Genomic DNA, 25,204 nt, shown 5'->3' with positions numbered 1-25,204 from the left:
AGGAAAAAGAAAGCTGTCTTACTTTTTTTTTCTTGAGCATTTGATTGCTTAACTGCCCCAGCATTTCAGTATGTAAATTAAAAAGCTATTTTAAGATTACTCATTCTCCAAGGAATAAAATATATTGCTTTGATTAAATTTTCAGATAAATCAGCATTCTCTTATGTAAGAGGCCCTGGGTTAGACCTTGGCGCAGCCCTTTTGCTAATATAAATTACTTTGGTAGCTCTTTTCTTCAGGGAGGAAAGTGGTACAGGTGTGCTTTAATTTGGTCAGAAAGAGACCCACAACAGCACGGAAGTGAAGAGGGCCAGGCGCTCTTAGGCTGCGCTGCTGGAGATTTTTTTGCTCCCGGTTTCCTTTGCTTTATGAGATTTCTTTCTTTTATTATTATCCTCTTTATTTACCATTTTCAAGTTGAGTAAAAGGAAGAAATAAAGATTAAAAATAGATTGGACTCACGAGCCTTGTGATAGCAGAAATGTGTCATTTGGCTTTGGGTTATAATCATTTATGTAGTTCTTAAGAGGAATTTAAAAATACATTTAAAAATTTTATGTGCAGTAATGAGATTTTTTTTCCCCTGGCCCCATGAAGGGATTGCTAACCTGGAGGTTTGGTAAAATGCATTCCTCTGCAGATACTTAAGTAATTTTTTTCCAATAATTGATTTAAAGGTAGTTTCATATAAATGCCTGGAGGTGCTTTTTGCTCAATGACACAACTAGGAAAGATTAATAAGGTTTTTGGAATTAATTAATTTATATTTATTGATCTGCAAATTGGTTATAAAAAATTCCATGTTTCTGAATAATTTGTGAATAATGTCTCAGGAAGATATATATATATATATGTATGCATTAGTAACAAATCACATATTGTTAGGAAACTATATTAAAAAAAATACTTTCTAGGAGTTCTCTTGTGATGCAGCAGGTTAAGAATCCACCATAGTGTCTGTGAAAATGAGAGTTTGATCCCTGGCCTCAGTAGGTTAAGGATCCAGCGTTGCTGTGGCTGTGGTGTAGGCCAGCAACTGCAGCTCCGACTTGACCTCTAGCCTGGGAACCTCCATATGCTGCAGGTGTGGCCGTAAAAAGAAAAAAAAAAAAAGAAAAAATTAAAAAATAAAAAATACTTTCTATTGAGATATAATGTGCATACAGGATAGTGTATGTAAGTATACATCTTACTGATTTTTCACAAAGGGAACGCTTCTGAGTAACCAGCTCTTTCCTAGCCCAATCCCCGCATGAAAAGTGACTTGACTTCTAACAAGAGAGATGAATTTTGCCAGTTTTAAAATGCTTTTTATGAATAAAAACACAATATATACGTTTTAGTATTTGGCTTAGGAAACCAATTTAAAATATATATCTAATATCTTCAGCCCCTAGTCTAGGAAGGCTTTTATTTAGGTGGGGAGAAGGCAGTGTGCGATAGGGGCAGGTTAGACTATGTGTATCTGTAGATGGCATCCATGAGATGTATAAGACAGGGTATGACTTCTTTCTTCTTTCTCTACTCAGTGGAAAATTGCCCTCCTGGCATATGGGAAAGAAAGATTCACTTTGGGAAAATGGGCAAATAGATTCTGAACTGTGATCTAGTTCTCTGCTCCTTTGTCAGCCAGAGAGGAGCTGTCTACCTACCTACCTGTCTACACCCATGTATACATACATGCACCTGTGTACATCTGCATGCACAGTGTAGCCATACAGCCATACACACACACACACCCACACATACATATAAGATACCCACACATCTGCCCCCCCACACACACACAGGTGCGCAGGCGAATGTGTGTGCACTGTGTATATATGTGTAAATGTGTTTCCTGAGCTCAGTAGCATGCTTCTGTGACATATCAGGGAGCTCTTTCACTTCTAACTCAGAATATGGCCTTGGTAGGTTGCCCTGTGTAATTGAGGGTAGCTGGCTGACTGGGCTGATGGGGTAAGGAGGCTTGCTCTGTGACACATGTGACTTAGGAAATAATCATAGTTCTGTAGAAATTGGAGAATCTGAAAAAGAGTTCTGAATCCTTTTGTTTCATAAGCCACTGCCTTGAATTGCCCGGATATGGTCAGAGGAAAAACACTGTGAGACTTTGGTGTGCAGCTGTCTTCCCTGTTCTACTCCCGCTCTTGGAATTGGGGCACATCCATCTTTCTCTGCCCTATACCTGTTTCCAGGTTTCACATTCCATTGCATTTCATTCTTAATCAAATAAAGTTGCTAATCTTGTCCTGTCAAATATCTGGTTTCCTCAGAAATAATTTTCATTGTTTTCAGGTACTTGTTTGGTTTTCAAGGTGTAGTGACTCACTGTACCTTCTCCTTATAGGATAAGCATTTCCACTAGCATAGACCTCAAGAGAGCAAAGACTGTCTTAATGACTGCTATATCCCCTGTATGTAAAACAGAGCTTGGTACCTTGCAGGTTCTCCAATAGTTGTTATCCAGTCCACAGAGCTAGTAAAAATGTTATTATCATTTTGGAATTTGCCTGTGTTCCAAACTTCCTGAAATACTCTTGTTCTGTGCCTCTCTCCAGGTTTAATTGGTCCCCAGGAAAATGAGGATGATGACAATGGCTATGTAATTAATTATTCAGTATTATCAAGGCTTCTTGTGACTTCTTTTTTCATTCCGCGAAGCCTGGGAACTAGGCTTATTGGTTTTTTTATGCTTTTGTGTTTGTGCTCAGTAAGTATTTGGCATATTGAAATGAATTATGCACAGGTTTGGAATGTCCACTGATTTTGCTCTGAAGTCTCTTTGGGATAGCATGCTGTGTTGCTGGCATCAGTGGAAGGAAATCAGATAAGCTAAGATTGAAATCTGTCAATCCAACTTGCCAGCAGCAACACTGTAAAGTGTGGTTTATAGGGACCCTTTGTAAAATTTAGAATTCCAGCCACCTAAGCCATTGTTCTTCTTTGGAACTGAAGATAATACGCTTGACTTTACCGATTTAGCTTCCACTCTTCCACTGAACATCAAAATGATGAGGGTTAAGTGCAGATGAAAATGTTATTAAATGAAAATGTTATTAAATGAAGATGTTACTTATCACCAGCAACATCTTGCTGTTTAGCTGACCTGTTTCTTCCTCATACTTCACTGGTTTCTTTTGTTATTGTACCAAATACTCATAATATTGCTCAGAAATGTTGAGAAATCTCCAAGGCTGTCTCTGTGTCCGGGCTGATTATCTTTTAATCATTCTTTGCCTGTGAGTAGCCAACGCAGATTACCTGGGAAATCCGTTAGAGACAATTCCAAATTGCCTGCTAAAATTCTGGGTGGTTTCAGTGTGAAGCGTTTGGTTATACTACCTGGACAGGATATATTGACAGTGAAGACTTAATATGAGACCCCAGTGCTTCCTCAAAGAGGATTGTTGTCACCAGAATTTGGGGAACACTCTCCTAAGAGTTCCTCTATAAGAGATCAACTTTTATTTCTAAGCCATGCTTCTTCTATTGCTATAAATTCTTGAATTATTCTTTTTAATTAATCAGTCTTTGATCTGATTAGAGATGCTTTACATGTGTCCCTTGTGATTATCTTCTTTTTTGGTATTCCCCAACTTTTTGACAATCATCCCAAATATCAAACAATTTTTATAATTTGGCATATTCTTATTCAGTCTTCTTTGAATGCACAGATTGTGGGGATGTTTTTGTATACTTGTTTTGGTTTTGTTCAATATTCTAGTATCATTTTCCCTATCATTAGAAACTCCTTCTAAGCATCGCTTTCATTCCATCATACTAATAAACCTTAATTTATGTAGTCATTTCCCTAATGGTATCCATTTCCTCATGATAATGAGCATTGCCACTCATTGTTGTATATAGATTATTATCCACTTTTCAAATGACTACTTTGGAAGAGCCCTAGAAGTTGAATCCTGCGTAGAACCAAATTAGCATGGTACATCTTGACGCATGACTGTTAAGAAGTTTGTATGACCTGAACTCCTACTAGCAGATAGGGAAAGTGCTGACTTAAAAAAAAATTTAAATTAGTTTTGGCTCTGCACTTCTTGACATTTGAACGTGATTTTTAAGAATTTGGTTACACAACCTCCAAAAGGTGCAATGAATTAATCATTTCTCCAGTTATCAAGTCTGTCAAAGTAGGAACTATTATGTTATAAAAATGTTTTATAATTCTATCAGTACTGTAAGAAGATGTGTCCACTTCATAGAACAGAATTTGAGAGTTGTATAGTCTTCAGAATGGAGAGAAAAGCCTGGGAAAAGTTTCCTAGCTTAGGAGTCTCTGTTCCCACATGTAATTGATCCATCCTAATTTTCCGAACACGTTTTCATGACTTTGCTGACTAACGATAAATCCCTAGGAGAGATTTTGTGGTAAAATGTCAGTCTCTTGTTTATAAAAATGAATGCCACAAATCCAGCATGATGAATCTTTATGGAATTTAGAACAAATTATGAATGACATGAAACAGTCTGTCTTGTTCTACGAAGTGATGAATAAAACAAAAATGGTGTTTAGGAAACTTGTAGCATATAAAGTAGGATTAAATATATGAATCTTTAAGTACCTAGATAATAAATCCCATTTCCTACCATTTTCTTCATATCTAGTACATATATTTTTATATCTACTAATGCATAAAAAATAAAGTAAAATGAATGATTGAAATAATTATTCATATGAGTTTTCATTCTCTTTCTTTTATATATCAAAACCTCTCTTTTTTAAAAAAAGCATGTAGAGTCCATTCCTTAATCTAAAATCTAAGCAGTGTATGTATTAGAGGACCTATTGATATTCATTGCTTCTCTTCCACCAAATGGTCAGGTGCATAGACTCTGTTCACTGTGTGGCTTAAAATCCTGACCAGCCCACTTTCTACTGATGACCTTAACCTCTCAAAGCATCATTTTTTGGTATGTAGTCTAGGCACACTACAATTATTTATTTCATAGAGTTTTAAAGGATTCATAAAATGCTGGCACATGGTAAGCAAGCTAGAATTATAGATATTATTATTAGTATCTCTTGGTCCTGTGCTTTTTAAAACTACTTTTATTCAAGGAGAGCTACCTCATTCCATTCCCTACATTTCTAATAGGTCTCTACCACCATGGCTTTCCAGGAACCTTAATTTAGTGTGCCATGGATTTGTAAACTAGCCAGCCACTCAGCTCACCATGTGACAGCTCTATAAGAGTTCTATTTTCATGTTTTATCTTCATGTTGATACGTCAGTGCAGTGTTGCTTAATTCATTGGACTCTAGCAGTAGAGGGAGGAGTTGAGAAAGGAATAATGCAGAAACAGTCATTCCATCTGGATTCCACAGCAACTGTGTTCTGTGTATACCAGGTGTAATTCTTTCTTTTCTTTTCACCTTATTTATTGAAATTCCTTTTTTTTCCATTTCACTGAGAGAAAGTTCCTGTATTAATCATGACTCTTTTGGATGCAAATAACAGGAACCCAGTTGTCAGTGGTTAAGGACAACAAAACTGATCAGGTAATTAACATCAGGTATAGCTGGATCTAGGGCTCAAATAATGTCAAGAATCAGTCTCTCTCTCTTTCTTGGTCTCTGTCTCTCTCCCCCCCTCTCTCTACCAGCCTTCTCACCTTCCTCTACTCCTCCTCCCTTTCTCCCTTCCCTCTTTCTCTCTTTCTCTGTTCCACTCGTGTTGCCTTTATTTTTCTATCAGGATAAGATTGCAACTATCCAAGTTGTGCCAAAGATCACCACTAGTGACTCTAGGCTATCGTTCTAGCTTTCACTCCACTAGTCAGGACACTTCTGTTCTGGAAGCTTCAGTAATGGTTCCTGGTAGTGCTTTTGTCCGCTGCCTGGCTTAAATCATAAGCTTATTCTTGAATATTCACTGTGCTCTATTAGCCTGGATAATGTCTGTGCCTGAGTCCCAGGAACCTGTAAATATGTCACTTGGCAAAGATGAATTAAATTTTCAGATGGAATTAAGGTTGCTAATCAGTTGACCTTAAAATAGCAGTGTTACCCTGGATTATCCATCAGAGAGTCCTAATAAGTGGAAGAGGGAGGTGAGAGACTTGGTTCAATGTTGCTGCCTTTGAAGATGGAAGAAGGAACCATGAGCCAGGAAATTCAGGTAGCCTCTGGAAACTGAAAAGGGTATGGGAACAGGGAGTGCCCATTGTGGCTCAGTGGTTAGCGAACCGACTAGTATCCATGAGGACCAGGGATTGATCCCTGGCCTTGCTCAGTGGGTTAGGGATCCAGCGTTGCTGTGAACCATGGTGTAGGTCACAGACATGTTTCAGATCCAGCATTGCTGTGGCTGTGGTGTAGGCTGGTGGCTACAGCTCCGATTTGACCCCTAGCGTGAAAACCTCCATGTGCCACGGGTGAGGCCCTAAAAAGGCAAAATAATAATAATAACAAAGAAAAAGGTATGGAAATAAGCCATCCCTAGTGCTTCCAAAAAAAGAAAAAAAAAGAAAGAAAGAAGAAGCAGTCCTTTGACACCTTGATTTTCAGCCCTGTGCTACCTACTCCAGACTTTTGACCTCCAGAGCTGTAGGATAATAAATTCATGTTGTTTTAAATTGCCAAGTTTGTGGCAGTTTTTTATAGCAGCAATAGGAAACTAGTACAGTGGGCCTTGTGGGTTGTCCCAGTTTCTCCTACTTTTTGCTAAACCATGAGATATTTTTGATGTGGAAAATATAATTACCACAAGTAAAGTTCCAGTGAAAACCTTTAAAACTGCTATCCGCATTTCTTATCTGTCATATTTTCTCCAGCCTTTGGCCCGGGGGACAAATGCTAATTTTCCTGGCTTTAAATTCTACACTCAATATTACTCGTTTAAAGTGTCATCCATCAAAAAATTGTAAGACGTATGAGAAATATTAATTTTTAGAATGTCTAATATTGCTCTTGAGCCTGCAAAATTTCTAGTGATGATAAATGTAACCATTGAAGTAGTTCTTTAAAAACTAAGATTGGAATGTTAAGATTTTGGCATTTGGGCCTCACTTAAAAAAAATCTCCTCTACTCATTATCCTGTTATTGATTATTTGACCATTTTAAGATGTAGCAAACAAAAAAATACTTGGATATTTTTCTTTAAAACAGCTTTCTTTTTCTTTTCTTAAAAGATCTCCTCTTACCTGATTTCATGTTCTGGAACTCTAAAGAATGTGCTGTTCTTTCCTAAATGACTCTCTTGAACATAAACATTGTGCAATTGCAACAAATATTTATGAAAAAGCCAGATTTTAAAAAATGAGAAGAATTTCGAAGTTCACAACTATTTGTTCTTTCTTATAATGAGTAAAAAAAAAAAAAAAAAAGCACCCCCCCATTAAATAGCTATGAAAATAGGTTTGCAACTAAAATAAAAGACATCAAAGTGTTGCTGGGCCCTGTGGTGATAAGAGTCTAGAGGAGATGAAGTGAGGAAGAAAGAATTTGGCTGTGTTGAGAATTTCCGCATGTGTCACGATGAATTTTTAATTGCCTTTGAGAGAAGATGTGTCCCCTTCGCTGATAGTGTTTACAGCCTTGGTGAGCCCTTTAGCATGTGATGTCCTCTTAAATGTCCACTCCTCGCCCCACTCACATCTTTCCTGGAGCAGCTGGCTCCTGTCATGTCTGATGAAAGTCATTCTCTTACTCTTGGCTCAGGCTTTGGAAATGTTGTTGTTGGAGCCCCTTCTTGAGCAGATCTTGAAAATGCTTATTTGATTCATTCTTGTGGCCAGATTGCTGCATACTGAGCATTTATACCTGATAAAGGAAATTGCTTGTGTGACTGCCTCTTTAGCAGAGCAATCAGCCAGCTCGTGGGAGAATCCCAGTCCCTGGGGTGGATAATGGAGCAGAGGTTGTGGCAGCTGGCCTTGACTTCAAGCCTTTGTGGACATGAATCTGAAGATGTCTTCTACTCACCAGGCACCCTAGGTTGGTGTGGGGATGGAGGGGTAGAGGCCTGAGGTGCTGGATGCAGAAGGAATCTGAAATTGACTTCCTTCTTCTGCAGCTCTAGCTAGATGGTGATGGTAACACTGGCTCATTTTTCATCTTTGAAATATGAATGGATGGATCAAATGCCTTGTGTGCCCTTCTTTCTCACTCCCATTTTACAGGTAACCTGTCCGAGCTTTGATTTTCAGTTTGCTACAGGATGCCAAGGAGTGAGTGCATCAGCTTGAAACTAACATTCAAGGCAGTGCTTTTTGACTCTAGACTGTTGGTATTCAACCAGCATACCCTACTTCCACTCCCTTCCTTGCTTGGAATTTAAGCCGCATTGCATCCATGTCAGTGTTATGATATTCTGTGTGCCTGGGGTAGCTTTGGTCTTCACTAGATCAGCTAAAAACTGCTGGGACATCTGAGAACTTTGTCCTGCAGCCTGTTCAGGTCCTGGCAGTGTTGACTGTTCTATTGGAGTCTTCCCTTGCTGTTCTAGGGCATGATCTTTGAAATATTGTGGGGACATCTTCTCCAGGAGAACATCTGGGGAGGGCTAGTGAGCTGCCTGTCCTCAGTTGTGAGCATGTGTGGCCGAATGCGTGAAGGAGTCAAGATGATTCCCCAAGCCTGGGCTGTGGGCCCTACTGTGACAGCCTTCCTTCCCAAACAGCCCTTGACTTCTCTTTGCCCCAAAGATGGATGCACACTGGGGACATTTGAACACATTTACAGCCACACCTCTGCCCCCAAAGAGCTTCATATCTCTGAAAGGACAAGACATGAGCAACTAACTTTCCACCCACAAGGATTTTTATAACTTTCATGCAGATAGTGCATGGCAGTGTCTCTTATGTGGGAAGTGCGGGGATTTGATTTGTAGATGGTCTTTCAAGCAATTTTCAGGTCTGCCATGGAAATAAAGCTAGCAGTTTTCTGAGTCAATTTTATCCTGAAGTCTTGATGAGCCAGCTGAAACTATCCAGAGAGAATAACAGGGTAATATTAATACCTAACCTTTACTGAGCACTTGTTCTGTGCTGAATATGGTGTTGGGTGTTTTGGATCAGGCCATTTAATTTTTATAGCAAGCCCATGAATGAAATCCTCTTGTTCTAATGTTTCCAAGGGAATACTGGCATAAAAATTCTCAAATGACCAGCATCACAAAAGAAGTACGTAATAGAACGTCGGCATATTGGATGTAAGACTTCACAACAATTTTCCAGTGATGGGCCAGTGGTTTAGACAGTGTTTTGGGGGACTGTATGCAGCGTTTGGTAGTGAGAAATTGTATGTGGGGCATTTGGACTTGGTGCTTGCATCTTTTCATCATGAGGCAATGAGAACTTGAAGGTGAATTGGATGAAAGGGGAGTAGTTGGAAAGAAGTTTCCAAGGGGAAACCAGTAGGCTTGAATGATGCTAAATGGGGAGAAAAGTCGAACTGAACTGAAGTCAGTTTTTCAGCCTGGGATCTGGGTTTGGGGAATTGGCATCAAGAAGAGAAACAGTGACATCAGGAAGGCATGGTGAATATTCAGGTGAAAAGGAGAAGGTTGGTTTAAATAGTTTAAGGATGCAGACAAGCTACAACACCTTCTTCTCACCAGAGAACTAACTCATTTGGGTTTCAGTTTGAGGAAACTTCTTTTTCTTTAACCTGTAATTTCTGGAGGTCCATGTGGTATCATAACTTGCCAAAAGGTGTGAAAGGGGCCCAAAGCCTCAGAAGTCAGTGAAGGTTGGAAACTATTAGAAAAGGCTAATGTGATTGACATGAAAATAGAAAGCCTGACTAGAAGTCTTTTTTTTTTTTTTTTTCTTTTTAGGGCCACACCCACAGCATATGAAGGTTACCAGACTAGGGGTCCAATCAGAGCTACAGCTGCCAGCCTAGGCCATGTCTGCAACCCACACCACAGCCACAGCAACACAGGATCCTTAAGCCACTGAGCAAGGCCAGGAATTGAACCCGCATCCTCATGGATACTAGTTGGGTTTGTTTCCGCTGCTGCGCCATTATGGGAACTCCCAGAAGTCTTTAAGTATGTGGAAGCACAGAACAGTGGGTCCTCGAATCCTCTGAAGTAGGTGGCGTGCAATATTTAAGTGTTTGTGTGTGAAAAGAGGTACACACATCACACATATATGCACGCACACATGCACTAGAATGTGGCCCTTTTCCTGCAGTGCAAGAACAAAGAAGTCCTAGAGTATGTTAACTTCTAGAATGAGGAATTTAGATATGAAAGAATTCCCTGACCAGGAGAATTGTTAGTGTTACAATTATACTGCCAGAGGAGATGGAACCGTACTTTTTCCTCAAGATCACTTTTTTGAGGAGATCCTCAGTAAAACATATCCCTCTGACCTGCCTGGGTTCTGAACACGCTGAAAATAGGAACTCTAAAGATGTAGTGAAACTCTCTCTTACTGTAGAGGCCAGAGTGGAGCATGAGGCTCTCATGTGGGCAGGAAGTGTGCTAGCAGACTGGTCACCCTGTGGGTGTGTGTCAGGTCCACTGGGTGGGGAGGGTACCGTGGCAGAAGTGAAAAGGAACACGTGACATTATCAGGGTCATTCCTGGAAAAGGGTTATGAGGGGTGCCCAGCTGCGCAAACTGCTTATTTCCCCCAGACTTGTCAGTCACATCCAGGGCACTTCTGCTTCTTTGCTGGGGAAGGGTGAGTGAGGAGCGATGGAGAGGCCTGGAATACTCAGAGAAAAACCTCTCCTCGCAGGGAGAGGAGCAGGTGAATGGCACTGTCCTCTAATTTAAGAAGACATAATGTCGTGGAGTTCCCGTTGTGGCGCAGCAGGTTAAGCACCTAATATCCATGAGGATGCGGGTTCGATCCCTGGCTTTGCCCAGTGGGTTAAGGATCCAGTGTTGCCATGAGCTGTGGTGTAGGTTGCAGACATGGCTTGGATCTGGCATTGCTGTGGCTGTGGTGTAGGCCAGCAGCTGCAGCTCTGATTCCTTCCCTATCCTGCGAACTTTCATGTGCCAGAGGTGTGGCCCTAAAAAGACAAATAAATAAAAGAAAATGTAATGTCTTCTACTCAGGTTGCCCTAATTGTAAGAAAGAGACAAGAACGGGATGATTTTTCAAGCTCTTTTTAATTTTTGACCTGTGTAGTTCTAATTCTATGAATATCCAAAGGGATTGCCAGGTGGGGGCTGATTTCCTGCCGATGGTTCCTCAGTGCCAGGGGCTCTGTGTTTCTGCATTCCAGGAGGCCTGTTTTAATGATCAGATCCATTATTGTTGTTCTAGTAGCTTAAAATATAAGTTCTGGATACTAGGAAATGTTTGATTTACAGGACAGTGGGAACTGTGAGAAATCTAACCAATATTGGCAAGCAAATTCCAGCCGTAGAGGTAGATGACAGCTTGTGTGGTTTGCTGTCATTGATTGCTTGATGGTAAATTACTATCTGGGAGAAGAGGTTGCAGTCTAACTTTAGATACACCCTCAGGCTGAAACTTCTCTCATTCAACCATTCACAGATATTTACTGAGTGACTTCAGACTCAGTTTTAGGCACTGGAAAACTATGGTGAGGAGAACAGAAAAAAAAAAAAAATCTGCCCTTGTGAAGCTTATATGGTAGCAGGTATAAAGAAACAACAAACAGATAAACATATAAGTAAAGCTTCTAGTAAGATGGTGACAGGTTTGGTGGGGAAAAGTAAAATGCAGAAGGGAGATAGTAATGAGGCAGTTCCTGGGATCAGGAAGGGCCTCAATGGGAGGGTCAAGTTTAAGCAAAGAGCTGAAGGGATTGAGGGGAGGGCCATGTGGTTGCGGGGGGGGGGGCTTGGCCAAGGAAATGGTGAGTCCAGGGACCATGGGGTGTGGGGATTCCTGCTGGGGCTGGGCCTTGTCAGCCATTTCCCTCTGAGCAGGATGGTTTTGATATGATCTGCCATTTGGCTCACTCAGGCTCTGCTTGGAGGAGACTCTGTGAAGGGGAAGAGCAGGTGTAAGGAGAACAGTCACAGGCGATGGTGGTTTGGACTGGGGAGCAGAGGCAGAGGTGGTGAGCAGTGGTTGGAGTCTGGGGAGCTTTTAGAGGTAGAGTCAATAGAATTTATGCAAGATGTGGTGTGGGAAGAATTCAGGGTGGACAGTCGAGCTTTCGGCATGACCTCTGTGAGCAGAGGGTTACCATTCACTGACGTGGGCGAGGAGGGCCCGGTTTGGGAGCAGAAGGTAGGACGTTTGCTTCTTGGAAGTGCTGAGATGCTTCGTGAACATCCACAAGGCAGGGATCCAGGGGCACGTGGATTGAGAGAAGAGGTCATGGAGGAAGCTGGGGCTAGAGGTATGGGACCACGAAGTCACACAAAGTCACAGATGGGGTGAGTTCACCAGGCCTGGCAAGGGAGATGCAGAAGCGGGGTCTGGCTTAGGTCCTGCAGTGTGTACAGGTCATGGGCATAGAGGGGCGTGAGGACAAAGAGTGAGAAGGGGGAACCAGAAGAGAATGGTATCCTGGAAGCTAAAGAAAGAACATGTTTCCAGAAGGAAAGAGAAACCAAGAGTCAGATGCTGCTAACAGGTCGAATAAGAAGATAGAGTCTTGACCATTAGTTTCAGCCACTGGGGATTCCTAATTACCTTGACAAGAGTGGGTTCAAGAAAGCACAAGAATGGGAAGAGAGGGGAGTTTCCATTGTGGTGCAGCAGAAACAAGCCTGACTAGTATCCATGAGGATACGGGGTTTGATCCCCAGCGTCTCTCAGTCGGTCGGGGATCTGGCGTTGCTGTGAGCTGTGGTGTAGGATCACAGACACAGCTTGGATCCTGCATTGCTGTGGCTGTGGTATAGGCAGCAGCTGTAGCTCTGTGTCAACCCCTACCCTGGGAACTTCATACGCTGCAGGTGTGGCCCTCAAAAGCAAAAAAAAAAAAAAAAAAAAGAGGAATTGGAGATATCCAGTCTAGTCAATTTTTGGAAGTGTCTTGCTCTAAAGGGCAATGAAGTAATGGGGAATTAGCGAGAGCTGGATGTGACATCAAGGTTTTTGGTCAAGATAGGAAATACGGCAGCTTATTTATTTGCTGGTGGGAATGAGCTCGTGATGGGAAAATTGATGAGGAGAGAGAGGGGACAGTTGCAGAAGCCGCCTTGCCATGAACAAGAAGAGGGGCTAGGATGTGGTCCACAGTAGAGGGTCGCTCTTAGGTAAGAGCACCGTTAATGCATCCACACCAGCACGAGCAGATGGACCAGGTCTGCACAGATGCCAGTGGGCTGGAGAAAATTCACGACTTCTGAGACACTGTAAAACTGGTTTTATAGTGGCCCAGGCTCTCTGCGCTTATGGAACTTGGGACTCACAGAAACCTTTACATACCTATTGCTGTGGCCGTTCAGCCATCCCAGTTGACACTTGTATCGTTTCACAATTTAAAATTGCACACAAGCATTATACTAGTAAGTAGCAAATTTACACGTAAGTTAAAATAGATAATATTTACTAAATCCACTGCATAATCTCATTTAAACTTCTTACCAAGCCTGTGAAGTTGGAAATGCTACTAACCCCCAGTTAACAACTGAGGCAACTGAACCTAAAGAAAAAATAAAGAACTTGTTCATGTGTTGACTTAACTTGCTATTTTCTGACCCCATAGTCTATTCCTTGACCACAGGCTGTATTGCTTTGCAGCAGTATTTGGGCCTGTGAAACGTGTCAGTTCTGAATGCGGGCACTGGTTTGCGTATGTCATGATAATCTGAAATTAAATACTTTTGATAGTCGTGAGCTTTACCCTTATCCCTTTATTTTTCTTCCCAAGACCAAGAATTTAAGAGCCTTTTACAAAAAGTTTTGAAGCTACACTAGAGGCAAAATTGATTGGCTGGCTGCATGTTGGCAGGACGTCATCCTTCTTGTGGTACTTTTCCTTTCTAAGTCAAATCTTAACCTAAAAATTGACAGCAGGATGTTCCATCTATTCTGCAGTGAATGAGAGCATGATCTTCAGCGTCGAGATGATCAGAATTGAAATTTTGCTTTGGCTGCTTGTTTGCTGCCCGTCAGGCCTTCTCCTAACAAGGTCATGATACCTACCAACTGTGACCATTGTGAGGATTAGAGAAGGTATTTTCTCAAGCACAAGGCACAGTGCCTGGTATTTATCCTGCAATAGACGGCAGGTGACTAGGTGGTTCCTCTGTCGGCTCCATTAACCACTGTCCAGGGTGGGTGGTGGACTGAGGGGGACTAAGTGCATCTTTTTCCTTCATTCCCAACAGGAAAATGACTCATTCAGAGTTTAATTTCAGAAGTGTTTCTTATGTGTACATTTTAGGAATCATTGATTATTTAACATTAGAGAAGACAAAGCTCTATAGAAATCCACCATCATGATTTTAAATAAAAATTCAGAACATGTTGTCCGACGGTGGAGAAATGGAATCGTCCCCGAGAACCCAGGATGTGTGGTGTGCTGTAAGCATGAAACTCTGGGTGTCCTCTTGGGTGTGGAGGGGACACCCTGCAATCGCCTTCTATTTTCTAGTTCTCCAGTCACTTAATCCAGACATTCGGATTAAGACTTTGGTTGTGGGAGTTCCCCTCAGTGAAGACGGGGAATCCATACATCAAAATGAAGCATTGCTTTTCCTCCCTTGAATGAGTGAACTGGTGCTTAAGGAAAGAGTTACAGCTGGGATTGTGGGTGCAGCCGTGGGTGGAGGTCAGTGTGTGGGGTGGCATAGATAAAGCAGAGGTTCTTGGTGCCCTGCATGGCCAACTTATACATAGTAACTCGTCCTGTTGCTCAGAGACCCTGGCAGGTACAAAATCTTGTATTAGAGGCTACTGGGAATGCTGAGTTGAACGGGTTCCGCATCCTCAAGGAATTCATTTGGGGTGCCTTGGTCAGTCCACATCCAAGAGCCCAAGCCATCCCTTTGCACAGAGACTGTCCCCTCTGTTACTCTGCTTCTGTGACACTTGAGTTCCTTCCCTAAAGTTTCAGGTTCTTTCTCTAAACCAGAATTTATGCACATATTCACCACGGATTGGGTTCTAAGGGAGACAGAACCTGTGTGCCTGTGTAGGTCTCTGACTGTGATAGGGGGTCCATGAAGCAGGAATCCTGATGCCGTGGCTCTCAGTGTGGAAGCCAGGGATGTGGCTTTGCTCTGTGATGTGACGGTCTGCACTCCTTCTCTGCCTGGGACATATGTACAACGTGTTCCTTGCTCGATGCATTTAAAAATGAGGGGTGTGTGGTTGAAATACATTGGTCGTTATACGTGGTGTAATCATAACAAACATGCACTCAAGGGATTTCCAAGTAGCAAAACACCTTCATTTGTCTCCTGCTACTTTACATGCTGTTTGAGGTATTTAAAAAGCAGGAACATAAAGAAAACCATGACTTTATCTGATATTTTAAGAGCTTAGGTTGTAGGTTCATCTGTGGGTCTCATACTCTAATGTATTAGGTGACATGCATGCAGTTTCCGCGAGGTGAGCAGTACTTGTGAATCATACAACTTTTTAAGGATACTTTATTATACTACAGGACTAGTCTTAGGCTAGAATTATGAAGATGAAGACCTTGTAAATTCATGTTCTCAATTTCCTTTCCACACGTTCTTTCTTTATCCTTGTTGCCATCCTCATTTCCTTCTGCCTTCAAAATAATTTCTTTTAAGGGAGAAATGGTTCATTTAACATCTTATCTTTCCCAAGGATGTTTACGTTTTAGTAGACATAACACTTGGCTAAATTTAGGGAATTAAGTGCTAATTGTGAAATTCAGTTTAGCATGTAAGTGGCCACCCGTGGTGTAAAGTGGATCCAAGTATTGAATTCATACACAAATGAGCGTCTGTCCCATGTCAGGAATATGGTGCAAAATGACAGTGCCATTTGCTCTTGACTGACCAGCACTTGTGCATTCAATTTATAGATGCTTATTTCTTCTTTTTTACACCATTCTCCTCATTTTCTGAAAATGTTCTGTGGGTTACAGGACACCCTGTGATGTGGCAGAGTGAGTGTATGGGCTTTGGAGTGTGACTTGGAGTCATATCTGAGCGTCACAGTTATTTGACTTGGGACCCACCCCTACTGAATCTCAGTTTCCCCCCCGTGAAGTATGATTGTCAGGGCTGCTCTGATGGAAAAAATAGGTATAAACTACAGCATCATCAGCTACAGTGAATAAATTGCAGACAAATGGTAGATACAACACAAAGTAACTATTGTGATTGGCATAGATTCTAGGATTCTTACAAGGAAAACATTAAAACCATCAGAAAAAAATTTCTTCTACATAATAGCAACTTTGTTAAAAGTTCGGAGCAGGTATCAGTTATGTCAATGTCAAATTAATTGGCAGTACATCTCGATTAAAAGCAAGACAGATACAGTTTATGGAAAGTTAATACATGCATATTTTCAGACATATAAATGAGATGAATAGTCACATTGAAGTAAACTTTTTAAAAATTAAAATAAAATGATTCATTCAACACAGAGTTACCTAAATGCATTTGAGAAATGATTTGAATTCCCACAATGTACGACTTATGAGATGACTCGGGAATATATTTATTATGCAATTTGAAGTATGATCTTGTGAGGTGGGCACTTGATGCCTGTGTTATGTCCTCCTGTGTTCTCTTGTTGCACAGTGTTCTACAATTCTATTTTTCACCCCACAGATTTACCAATAAAGAGACAGAGAGAGTATGAGCTGGTGACTCCAGTCAGCACAAATTTTGAAGGACACTATCTCTCCCATATTCTTTCTGCGAATCACAAAAAGAGGTCAACGAGGGATGTGTCTTCCAACTCTGAGCAATTGTTCTTTAACATCACAGCATTTGGAAGAGATTTTCATCTGCGACTAAAGCCCAACACTCAGCTGGTGGCTCCCGGTGCTGTTGTAGAGTGGCATGAGACAACTCTGGTGCCTGGTAATTTAACTGAACCCATTCATGATCATCAACCAGGAAGGGCTTCAGAAAGAATCTGGAAAACAGAGCCTTTGCAGACTAACTGTGCTTATGTTGGTGACATCATGGACGTTCCAGGAACCTCTGTTGCCATTAGCAACTGTGATGGTCTGGTAAGACTCATTGCCTTTTGTGTCTGTGTGTTTGCAGGTGTTTGGGAGTGCAGCGTGCCTTCAGCATGCTTTGGAAGGAAGAGGTGGAAAGAAAGCCTCATTCTTATATTTTAAGTTCAGGAAGAAGCATTAGAAAGCATTTTACCATCAAAGATGTGCGCTTTGGCTTAATGTTTTTTTGGTTTTTTTGGTTTTTTGGTTTTTTTTTTTTTGCTTTGGCTTAATTTTGACACAAAGACAACATTAGTCTAAAAAACCAAGTAGTGTTCTTTGCTTGTATGTTCACGTGCATTACATTGAGGAGTTTTATTTCTTTCAAAGCATTCTGGAAACTTTCTCAAGAAGCAAAACTTCATTCAAAATGATATTATTTCCCTTCTTATGTGGTAACATTGGATATCTTCTTAAAGAAATATTTTAAAAGCATTATTTTGCTTCCCTGCAGAATGTTAAAATGGGAAATGAGAAGCTCCTCTGTCAGAATTTGTTCAGAAGAATTACTCTATGAACATGAGATGCAGTTCTCTGTATATGGTGGCTTTGATTCACTTTTGCTTTATTTTTAAATAAGATATCTATATATTGTTCTTTAGTTTAGTGGTTGAGGCCAGCGGTAACTGATCCTTCTTCACATGATTGCTTGGAAGATGTGAAGTGTTTTTATTTGTCTTGTATCTCCAGCTGTTATTTGAAAAGTATGTCAATGTTTATGCCTCTTCCATTCAGGTCGACTCTAAGTCTTCGTTCGAAAAGAACAACCATTTTTCCTTCTGTGGTTGCCAGGCTGCCGTTTCTTGGGAGTTCAGAGCAATTCTCTTTGTTTTGTCTCTCTTCTGGGAGCTCTTAAAATGTTCCTTACATTCCTGCTTATAGTTACCTTGGCTGCTCCTCCAGCGATACCTTGAATTTTCAGCTGTTGTCCTCTAGGCATAGGCACAACCCAAAGAAGTCATGATGCCATATGTTTTACCAAGTGCTGATGAGTTCATGGTAGTAGGCTTTATTTTGGGGGTCTTATATTGCCTCTTTTTTTGTTGTTGTTATGCTCATGGAATATGGAGGTTCCTGGGCCAGGGATTGAATCTGAGCTACATCTGTGACCTATGCCACAGTTGTGGCAATGCTAGATCCTTAACCCATGGCACTGGACCCAGGACCAAACCGGCCCCTCAGCAGGAATCTGAGCCACTATAGAGACAACACCAGATCCTTAACCTACTGTGCCACAGTGGGAACTCCTTGTACTGCTTCTTGATGGTCTGTAGGGTTTTAGAAGCCAGCACAGAAAGCCAAATAGAGTACCTGTGGCAGGTCCAAGTCTCCCAGTTGGACTTCATCAGTTTATATTCCACCCTGTCTCATTTGATGCTGGACCGTGTTCTGGGATTTGAAGACACAAGGTATCTCTCAAATTCCTCTCATTCCACACAAGGTTGAGTAGATTGAATAAAAAAATAGAAAGAAAGCACTTTCTGGAAGACTAAGTTTAAAGTATTCACTAAGAAAGCTCAATTCAGTACTAATCAGATATAAAAGGAAATACATTATTTAAAAAGGTACTGTTTTAGAATATTTCTAAGCAAAATATATTGAGTGTAAAACCAAGTTTAGGGTTTTTTGATTCTTGTTTTTAGTTTTATAGCATAAAAATATGTACTTTTTTTTTCTTTGGTTAAGATTGAAGTTTGGGATATAAGATTTGAAACTTGAAGGCAAAAGGCAAGGAAATTATTTTAATGGGGTTATCATAGTGATTTTTAAGCCTGACTTAACAATCAGTGTATTTTGGTATTCTAGGCATTGTGAAAGGGTGAAATGAATGATCACAATAACCATCCTCATGGAGCTCTAAGATGTTAAATTTGCCCTAGATTTTAAGTGTCAAAATATCTGATATATATGTATGTACATGTACACACACATGCACACACACTCACATAGTAGAATCATGTTTAACTTAAAAACTGTGGTAAAGGGAAATATCTTCTGGAGAGATTTTATGAATGGGGACAGAGTTTCAAACCAGACATAGGTGGCCCTGGCCTTGAGCTTGATCCAGGAAAAAGGTGGAGTCTGGCCTCTAGCAGGCGGTGCTGACTATGTGGGTAATGGAAATGGAAGCCTTTTCTAGAGTTTGCAGCTCATAGCAGCTATGGAGGAAGAGCAGGAAGAGAAGTAGGCCTATAGAGAGCAGATCAATACACTCAAGCGATAACAGTGGTGGCTCCTTCATCAGTCTGTGGACATGTTCTTCACATTGCAGAATTGCATTGGACAGGATAAGCCCCTTAGCAGAGATGAAGTAGGAGGTAAACTTGATGGCAGTGTCAACAGTTTGGCTGATTAGCTGATTCCTAAACCCTTTTTGTTCCTTTAACTTGCTATATGGAGATTTAAGTTTGACCTTCTTGACCTTAGGATGGGCTGTAGGGATACTGACATAGCATAGATGACTGAGGATTAACCTGAAGGGCTCTAAAGCCATTGCCCTGGGAAGCTCTTGGATTATAATCAAATCCAAGCCGTCCTCATAGAAAGCACAGCCACTCCAGGCCTGAAACTACCAATGGTATTTTTATAATGAGCTCTGCCCAGCAAGTGTGAAGGTAAGTCTCCTGCTCTGGGGGCGAATGCCAGCAAAGCCTTCCCTGGAGCGGTTCATTTTAGATGAGTGAGGATGGGATTCCAATGATGTGATTTTCTCCCTGTGTCCTTTGAAGCTCTTGCTCACAGGGAGCAGCCATTGGTTTTTATTCTCACTGAAACTGGAGGGTTCTAAGCACAAACCTTCTCCCTGAGTGAAACTCCTTACCTCTTTTTTCCTCTATTGCTACTTTGTGGCATACTATTTATGTTTGACATGGGCAGTGCTCTGAGACATGATCAATCGGTATTAAACAGAATGCTTTAATTTAAATTTAAAAAAAACCAGTGCTACTCAAAGTCTGTAGACTCAGGTTTATGACAAGGTACATACAGAAAGGGAGACTATCTCAAGAAACTTTTATGACAGTTTGACAGAATAATTATATTTGTTTTAGGCCTAATAATAATAATAATTTCACATCTTTTTTTTCATTTAATTTTTCTAGTGATTAGTCTTTCTTGTGTTTTACAATCAGTCCAAGATGAATTGGGAAGAAAAGAAACAGTTTTTTCACCTCCAGATAGTTTGAAAGCCAAGCAGTAATGCTTAGCTGTTTTTATTTCTCTGGACATCCGAAACTTGACAGAAATAGTAGAGTCGACTTATTCTGGGTAACTGTATAAAATAATCACAGGAAAGGTACTTTAAACGTGGCCATCATTGAGGAGGCATCAGGAAAAATGCCTTATGTGACATATCTGGAGCCATGGTCTAGAAAGTAATATAGACATGTGTAGCCATAATAATGCAAATATTATTCCATGGGTTTCTTAAATCAACACCAGAGTCTTCTGCATGAAGGGGTTGACCATGATTCTCACCCAGTCTGACCAAGAACAATATGTGTTCCTGTCTAGCATGACCTTTTCCTATTCTTTGCCAAGATTGTCCTTAATGAGTCACTTGTAATTCTTCGCCAGTTGCAGCTTTATGCCTGCTCTAGTCTACCCGCTTATAGGTGAGAATTGTTATGATATTCAGTCATGAGATGGTCCTTGATTTCTGACAGCATCCAACTTTTAAAAAGCCTGCTTCTCTAAACCCTTCTCCAAATTACTCAACCAAAGCCTAAATCCTGCTAACAGGTTCTTTCTAAAGCTCTCTTACTGAGATGCTCCCGGTTCCCGCTGGTGAGCGTTCTGGCTGCATGCAACATGTAATAAACCCAGCTTGTCAACTGCAGATGTGCCCCCAGTCATCTTTGGCTGGAGGCTGCTGCCATGCTTTACCTCTCTTCTTCTGCATCTGAAGTGAGAGTCCATGGTCCCATGGTCGGGACTCACGGTGATGGCAGGCATTTCACGTACTTCTGGATGGGAAGACGGCTTCTGGCTGAGAATCCCAGGCGAAAACAACTTACTTTATTGCACAGAGCCCTGGCATTGCCCTGTAACACCATTACATCTCCCCTGTGAATAGCGGCCGCTCATGATCATACTTTGTGGTCTTCAAAGTTGCCAAAATAAAGGGTTATTTGGTTAGTAGGCTTTATGTCATGTCTTCATAGCATAAGGAAACTGGATTTTTCTAGACTTGCTAGAACAATATTGCTCTGTAAGTCGCTTGGATTATCATCAGAAGAAACTGATCGGGAGTGGAAGAACTGACTGGTGATGGCTCTTTTTGGGTTCTCCAGCTCAGTGATTTCCTTGTGGGCTGATTTTACGATCAAAGGAGTTTATCTAGGACAGGAGTTTTCAGTACTTTTTAACATTTGGGATTCTTCCTCCAAATGAAATCACTGGGGGTTAGCTCATAAAATAATATGTAAAATGGCTCGACTCAGGAAAGGCCTGGGGAAAACACAGGAAGGGAGATCCCTTTTTCCCAGTTTCTCTCCATCTTGCCTGTACTCAATGCAGACCACATCTCTGTCTCCTGAGGCGTCTCACGGGGTTCTTCACTTTTAGGGCAGAGGGTCTTGGAAACGTGAGGTTAACAATTTGGGAACCATAAGCAGAACCCCTTTTTAAAATATCTGATACTGCAGCTGGTTAGTATCAGAGGCGCCATACCCTTTTCAGATTTGTGGCATGGGCCACAGAAAGTCTTTGTGGATAAATGAAAATTTACAAAGAAAACAGCCGTGAGACTTCCTTGCCTTAAGACTTTTGCTTTGGTATAGGGTGCCTTCGGGAACATGTTATTGCCATACCTATTTCGGTTAAGTCCAGCTGCAGAGGCACTTTTTAAAAAGGTCTGTTTTAAAAAGTAGTATGAGCCAGTGTGCCTGGGATTGGGACCATTTGCCTAGTGATTACAAATACAGCTCAGTCTGTAAATGAAATGTTTGATACTAAACGGATAGATACAAAGCTGTAGCTATTTATAGTGGATACTGATCTTTAGGTCTTGACATTTGAACATCTGCTTTTTTGAGGTCAACCTGATGGCTAAAAGCCAGGCACCTCCCAGCTTTTTCTCCTGTGGAACATGTCTATGGAAGGTATCATGTATTTTATTGATGAGACAGAGGGAGACTTATGTCTTCATAGTTTACATGCTGATTTAAAAGACCTTAGTAGATCTGGGGAGCGAAGGACTGAAACCTTGTTTCACTTCTAGGCACTAACACCAGGCTGTTTGACAACTGCAGGATTAGAAGATGCACAAAGAATTTATACTCTTTAATTTCCATAAATTAAAGGGGGAAAATGGGTATGGGTCCCCCAGCTTAACTAATGGGGGAGAACCAGTACTGTGACCAGCCTTGCTGGTCTTTACCTGAGATTCCGCCCTGTGAGAGCTGACAGTATTAACTCTAGTTGTGGGTGGTACCTGCCTATGCTGGGTCTGGGCCTGTAGATACATTTCCCACCCTGCCTCCTTTCTCAGATAGATAGGCAGACTGTTTGTGCTCATCTGGGTGAAGAGGGAAGTTTTGGCAAAGTCCTCGATCATTTTCACATTTCTCATCTAATTTGTAGAAACCCAGAATCATGCATATGTCAAGCCTTTTCCAAATTTTTTGGCCATATTTCTCTTATGTGACTTAGTTGATCTTATAGAAAAGATATCCAAGGATGTGAGCTTGGAAGAAAGTATGAAGTGAAACAAAAGTCAAAGTGTTTTCAAATTTCGAAAATATTTCTTTTTGATTGTTATCTTGTAGTTCATCTAAACTATTCATGGTTATGAGTACCGCTTGTTCGCCTTATGATTAGATTTACATCAATTTGATTATGGTTTATTTCCTATTATCTTCTCTAACTTTGGTATAGTTATATACCATAACTTTGATATAGTCATATTAAGTTTTTAGATTGAGTTTAAAGATGAGGTAAACATAGGGAAAAAAAGTAAACGTGATATTACACATTTTTCTTTGTATAGGAATGGAAGAACAGAATATAAAGTGGGGGGGGATGTACTTTGTTTTTCTCTGTTGTCCCAGGACGTAATGCTTCCTATTGTTCTCAGTGCCATACAACTAGGACTTCATTATAACTCAAATATAGATTTTTAAAGATATCAAGAAATGCTCTAAGAACTGTGAAAATAGTGCTAACCACATCTTTAACATCTTCTTCTGGGTAAACTATCATTAAAACAGGAACAGAAGCACAGCAGGGTACTGCTATGATGCTGTTGTGCATAATCAGGCTTTGAGGTCACAGAGTTCTTGCAAATAAACCCAGCCTCTGGGTTCTCAACGGCAAAAACTGTCATTTGTTTGACTTCATAATCTTTGCCTCTAGGAATACCGATCGAGTTAATAAAGCATTTTGAAGCGCTAGGATATGCAAAGACTAGACTGATTGCTGGCAGGGAGTACTGAGGTCAGCCAGGCATAACCCCTGCTTTCCAAGAGTCCTGGAAATAAGATATTCAAAAGCACAACCAAAGTACAAGGCAGAATGTTTTAAATGCTCCCAGACTATGATAGGTGAAATGTGAGCATCTCAGTGATGGAAAGATTATTTATGCCTGGAAGGATGGGAGAAGGCTTCTTGGAGAAAGCAATGTCTGTGATACCAGACAGTTGAAAAGATAACGCTTTATGTTAGTGATCACTGATGATGGCAGAGGCTGGGATGGGGAGGAGGAGGGGCCGCCAAGGAAAGCGGGGGACCTTTGCGATGGCCATAAAAACGAAGGGGGATGGGGTAAGTTGATTTTACGAACTCTGTAACTTTTATAATGAATATACGGGAGAGCCAAATTTAGTCTTGGTCAGTATTTACCTGAATATAGGAGCAATATGATACAAAACAGAGTGAAAGAGAGGAAAAAAAAAAAAGGAGAGTGAATCCTAGAGATACATATTGAGGCCAAATTCAGTCCCTTTGTGGTTGGTGCTGGCAGGCTTGCTGGGCATTCAGGGTTCATGTGCCTCAGTTGTGTTGCTTTTCTTCGTAGAAAAGTTTTGCTGAAGTCATGGGGCCTTTTTCTCTAAATTTTTGTTTATTTATTTATTACATTTTTAACATTAGATCTTTGAAGTTTAAGGAGATATTTTTCTCAGTATTTTTTTTTCTATAATTTGTTCCCCAAATTTTATCTGAGAGGGTTATTAAAGTTGATTTTGAAGTCTGAGTTCTCCCATCATCCGGGTCTTTCAGCCTTTCAAGTTTGGTGAATTAAGTGCCTTATTTGGTAAACCTCCTAATTTTTTTTTTCTTTTGTCTTTTTGTCTATTTAGGGCTGCACCCGCAGCATGTGGAGGTTCCCAGGCCAGGGGTCGAATCACAGCTGTAGCCGCCAGCCTATACCACAGTCGCAGCAACGCGAGATCCAACCTGCCTCTGCCATCTATACCACAGCTCATGACAAAGCCAGATCCTTAACCTAGGGATCGAATCCACAACCTCATGGTTCCTAGTCAGATTCATTTCTGCTGTGCCACAATGGGAATTCCAAAGTCTGCCTATTTTAATAAAAACAACAGTTGATATTTTTTCCAAATTTTTTTTCAATTTCACTGTTACAGAGTAACAATAATAAAATAAAATCTCCCCTTTCAATTGTATTTCTGATTAATCTCTCTATACTTCTAGCAGTGTTAAAAATATGCAAGTTAATTCATGTCATGGCCACCCTGTCAACCATTCACACTATAAAGAACACACTTAAGTAGCTTGGGGTAATAGAACCACTTTGTTGTCAACAGACCTAAGTGCCAATTCAGCTCTCCTACCAACATTAAAGACCAAACAACAAATTTTGTTACTGGTCTTTAAATTAAAGCATTTCATTAAACATTGATTTTCTCTGCCTTTTCTATGTTTGTTTTAATATGTATGTGTGCATATGTGCATATATAAATATATATGTATGCATATATATTTATATATATTTCCACACACACACACACATATATGTATAGTAGATACTATAAATGATGTAAAATGGGATTTAATACTGAAATCAACTCATTTATTGACAGGGTTATTTCTGTGTGTCTAGTTTTTTGAGAGAGATAAAGTTGATCCAATTGTTCTTTATGCTGTAAACAAAAATCACTAAAACTGTACCATAA

At 40.7% G+C, this 25,204-nt stretch overlaps 1 protein-coding gene and 1 long non-coding RNA gene across 3 annotated transcripts in view; both read left to right on the top strand.

Moving 5' to 3' along the window:
• ADAMTS3 (ADAM metallopeptidase with thrombospondin type 1 motif 3) overlaps positions 1 to 25,204 on the top strand; it is a 273,735-nt gene that overhangs the window by 3,300 nt on the left and 245,231 nt on the right. For both annotated transcript variants that reach the window (XM_084972446.1, XM_021101423.2), the window contains one exon: positions 16,672 to 17,078. In XM_084972446.1, the coding sequence (XP_084828572.1) occupies positions 17,031 to 17,078 (48 nt within the window). In that variant the 5' untranslated portion in view covers positions 16,672 to 17,030. The remainder of the gene's footprint in view (positions 1 to 16,671; positions 17,079 to 25,204) is intronic.
• LOC146400862 (uncharacterized) lies at positions 1,144 to 6,438 on the top strand. The gene is made up of 2 exons (XR_014812671.1): positions 1,144 to 4,541; positions 4,627 to 6,438. It is a non-coding gene; the product is annotated as an uncharacterized LOC146400862 (long non-coding RNA).

This window comes from Sus scrofa, chromosome 8 (genome assembly GCF_054392235.1).
Source record: "Sus scrofa isolate SSC_HxYL_T2T_F1_AM1 chromosome 8, Sscrofa_HxYL_maternal_Yorkshire_Landrace_v2.0, whole genome shotgun sequence".
In the NCBI taxonomy this organism is placed as follows: Eukaryota; Metazoa; Chordata; class Mammalia; order Artiodactyla; family Suidae; genus Sus; species Sus scrofa.
Note: the sequence above shows the minus strand (reverse complement) of the source record. Positions and strands in the feature narration are given on the sequence as shown.